Genomic DNA, 3719 nt, shown 5'->3' on the forward strand with positions numbered 1-3719 from the left:
GCTTTGGGCGGCGGCGGCGGCGCGGCCGCGGGTTGAGAGAAGGGCGTGTCCTTGCGTATGGGTGGGCTGAGAGGCTCCTTGTGAAGTGACGGTGCGGTGCCGCCGCTGCTGCCAGTGCCCGTGCCCGTGCCTGCGCCGCTGGCCCCGCCGCCCCCGCCGCCGCCGTTGCTGCCCGGCCTGCTGCTGCTTCCGTCGTCGCCGACGCCCGCACCGCCGCCGAGCGTGCCGCCGCGGCTGCCGCCGCCGCCGCTGCCGCCGGTGCTGCTGCCTGCCAGCCCGTTGGGCTGGCTGCGCCGGCGTTCGGGGATGGGCCACGGCAGCGGGGTCGCCGGTGCGCTCGGGCTTCGTGCCGCGCGAACGGGGCTGGTGACCAAACTTGGGCCGGTGCCCAAAGCCGGGCCGACGCCCGCGGTCGGAGCAGCACCCGACGCATTGGCAGCGCCCGCGGTCCGGCCAGCGCCCGTGGCGGGAGCTGCGCCCGCGCTCGCGCCGGCGCCTGCAGAGCTGCCTGGGCCTGAGGCGGAGCTGGCGACCGGCGCGGCGTCTGCGGCCGGGGCCGGGGCGGTGGCAGAGCCCAAGACCGGGGCGATGCTAGAGCTGGTGCTGTCATCCCGCAGGGAGCGCAGCGGCCCAGAGAAGGGGCTCTTCAGCGCAGAGCCCGCCCGGCTGGGCGGCGACCATGGCGGCAGCGAGCCGGAGCCCTCCCGCGAGAGCGTCCCGCCGTCGGCGCCGGGGCCCGCCGTCTCGAGGCCGACGCGCCAGTCCCTGCGCAATGAGAAAGGGAGCGCGGTTTAGGCGCAGGCCGGAAAGCCGGGGGTGCGCGGAAGGGGGGGGGCCAGGGGAGGGGGCCACGCACGGGCGCAGCATGGGCGACCTGCCGGCCGCGGCGGCTCCCCAATCGCCCAGTCTCGGCCCGGCGTGCGGGGCTCCGCAACCATGCTCAGACTGCCGGTCGAGGCGGCCGCTGCTCTGAGGTTTGCAGGTGGGGACACACGCAAAACGCGGCGACCCGGCGCGCCCACCTGAACACCGCCGTCGCGAAATCCAGCTCGCACGCCACCTGGCCGCCGTGCGCCGCCGCGTCCATGTAGCGCGCCGCCTGGTTGACGCTCGCGCCAAAGTAGTCGGCGCGGCCAACGTGGTCGGCCACCAGGCTGCGCGGCCGGCCCTCGCACACGCCCATCTTCACGCGCGGCCCGCGGAACAGCAGCGTGCCGCCGTCCGGCGTGTGCTGCTCGCCAAACTCGGGCAGCGCCAGCAGTGCCGCCGGCCAGGGCGCGTACATGAGCGCCTCCTGCACCAGTAGGCACCACTGCAGCGCAGCCTCGGCCGACCCGAACGCCAGCATGTAGCGCAGGCCGCCCTCCTGCTCGCGGCACAGGTACCCGCCAGGCACCGCGCGCAGCGCCGCCACCAGCACCATTCGCAGCAGGCGTGCCATCTCCCGCACTTCGCCCGCGTGCCGCCACCGCACTAGCCACTTGGCGCCCTCCACGCACGCAAACACCATGGTCACCCGCGGCATCGCGTCCGCGGCCGGCGCCGCGTCGCGCGGCGTGAGGGTCGCAGCTGTGACCGCGCCAGGCGCATCGAAGAAGCCGCGATCCGTCTGGCGCCAGCCCTCTTTCAGGGATAGCGAGCTGCCCCAGACTTTGGCACGGGCAGCCAAGCAGGCAGGCAGGACTGTGTACACCCGTAACCGATCAGGCTTGTGATGCGGCTGCTGCTCCTGCTTCTGCTCCTGCTCTGGCTGCTGCTGCTGCTGCTTATAGGGCTGCTGCTGGGCTGATGGCGGCACCGTCGCCCCACCTGCCGCGTCCGCATACGGAGCGCCGACAGCAGCGGGCGAGGCGCCGTTCAGGACAGTCGCGGCCACAGCCGTCGACAGCTGCAGCGACCGCCGTGGCCCCGCCACTGCCGCGCCTGCCGTCGGCGTCCCCGGCGCCGACGGCACGTGCCGCGCCGGCGGCAGCAGCGGTGCGAGGGAGGGGCTCTCTGGGCGGAGCTCCTGCTCTGAGCCAAGCTCGCCGGCCGGCGGCGCGCCGGCACCGCGCGCGGCGGCAACGCTGATCCCCGGCACCTCGTACTCGCCCATGTCCAACACTACGAGGCTCGAGCCCTCGGTGGCGGCCGGCCCCGCCGCGCCGCGCTCGTCAACGTGGTCGCCGCAGCACTTTGACCTGCACGGGTGATGGAAAAGGGGGTGCGCGAGCGCGCGGCGGCAGGGCCGGCAGGCGCCGGTCGCAACAGACAGGGATGCAGTCCTGGGAGTGCGGGTGGATGGCAGCCCTGCTGCGACGGCAGCGCACAACTACAGTGTTCAGCGCAGCGCACAGGTCGCGATGTGAGCTGGGGCTGCAGGCGCAGGTGTGCGCGGCGCTAAGCGACTCCCTTTACTCATCACCTACTTGATCAACAACACTCCAAACGCACATGAACACCGACGCTCATGCATGTGACACATACACACACACACACACACACACACACACACACGCACCCACACACATGCACGCACGTGTACACACAACCATGTACATGCACACACGTATGCATGCGCGTGCGCACACACCTGCAGGAGCCGCACAGCGCAGCGGCGCCCATCCCCGCGCGGTCAACCAGCAGCCTGTCGTTGTACCCGTGGTGGTCCACTGCTGCCAAGCCGGGGTGATCCTTGATCTGCTCAAACGTCGCAGCATCAACAAGCACCTGGCCGCCGTTGGCCATGTCAGACACAACTGAGACAGCACAAATCGAGGTTGGGAGGGCGAAAGGTTGAGGATACAGGAAACCAGAGCCGAGGGCACACGAATCGCAGCGGCGCAGAGGCTGAGGCAAGAAAGCCGCGCTTCGCAATTTGCAAAAGCAGGGCTCCCAAGCCCAGAGGCAGCGGGACGCCGCCGCCGGGCCGCCGAGGGCACACGGCTTGCCGCTGCGACGACGATGGCATGACTCACCCTGTGCGAGGTCGAGCACTGCGCTCTTTGAGACGTCCACGCCCAGCGGCAGCTTCCCGGTAGCTACACCCATCCGCACCCGCAAGCCATAGAACATGCCCTCCGCCGCCGCCGCGCCTTCGTTCTGGCGCATCAGCAGCCGCAGGAACCGCCGCCGGCCGCCGCCGCCGCTGCCGGCGCGCTGCATCCCCGGCGTGCCCGCGGTGACGCCGTTGCGCGTGGTGGGGCCACGCTCGGCGCCCGTGGCGCCGCCGCCCGCGCCGAGGGCGTTCTCGAGATTGCTGGAGCCCGACAATCCGCTGGGATTTGGGTCGATCACGATGGGCACAACGCTGCTGAGGCTGTTCGACTTGTCCAGATCGTCATCTTCATTGCCGGCCCCGCCGACCGTCCCCGCGCCCTGCTGCTGCTGCCGCTGCCGCTGCTGCTGCGCCGCCTCCGCATCCCCGCCATGCGCACTGGTGTCCGCGCGCTCGTCCTCCTCGGTGAACGACGGCAGCGCGCCGACCGGCGCAAACGCGTTCGGCTGCATAGACGGGATCGGGCCTATCCAACTGCCACTTGCGCTGGTGGACGACCACTGAGACATCAGCCCCAGGCTGCCCACGCCCAGCAGCTGCCGCAGGCGGCTGTGAGGGCGGCTGGACAGGGTGCTGGGCAGGCTGGCGGCCGAGGCGCGGCTGCCGCCGGCGGCCAGTTCGGCGTCGCTGCCGTGGCCATAGTGGCCGCCCATGAGGCCGAGGGGCCAGTCGACCTGGCGGG

At 72.0% G+C, this 3719-nt stretch overlaps 1 protein-coding gene across 1 annotated transcript in view; it reads right to left on the bottom strand.

Moving 5' to 3' along the window:
- Positions 1-940: 940 nt before the first annotated feature.
- MNEG_6619 (hypothetical protein) overlaps positions 941-3719 on the bottom strand; it is a gene marked incomplete at both ends in the record, with an annotated part of 7740 nt that continues 4961 nt past the window's right edge. The window contains 3 exons of the mRNA XM_014044906.1: positions 941-2180; positions 2573-2738; positions 2958-3711. Of these exons, the coding sequence (XP_013900360.1) occupies positions 941-2180; positions 2573-2738; positions 2958-3711 (2160 nt within the window). The remainder of the gene's footprint in view (positions 2181-2572; positions 2739-2957; positions 3712-3719) is intronic.

Source organism: Monoraphidium neglectum (genome assembly GCF_000611645.1).
Source record: "Monoraphidium neglectum strain SAG 48.87 unplaced genomic scaffold scaffold01091, whole genome shotgun sequence".
In the NCBI taxonomy this organism is placed as follows: Eukaryota; Viridiplantae; Chlorophyta; class Chlorophyceae; order Sphaeropleales; family Selenastraceae; genus Monoraphidium; species Monoraphidium neglectum.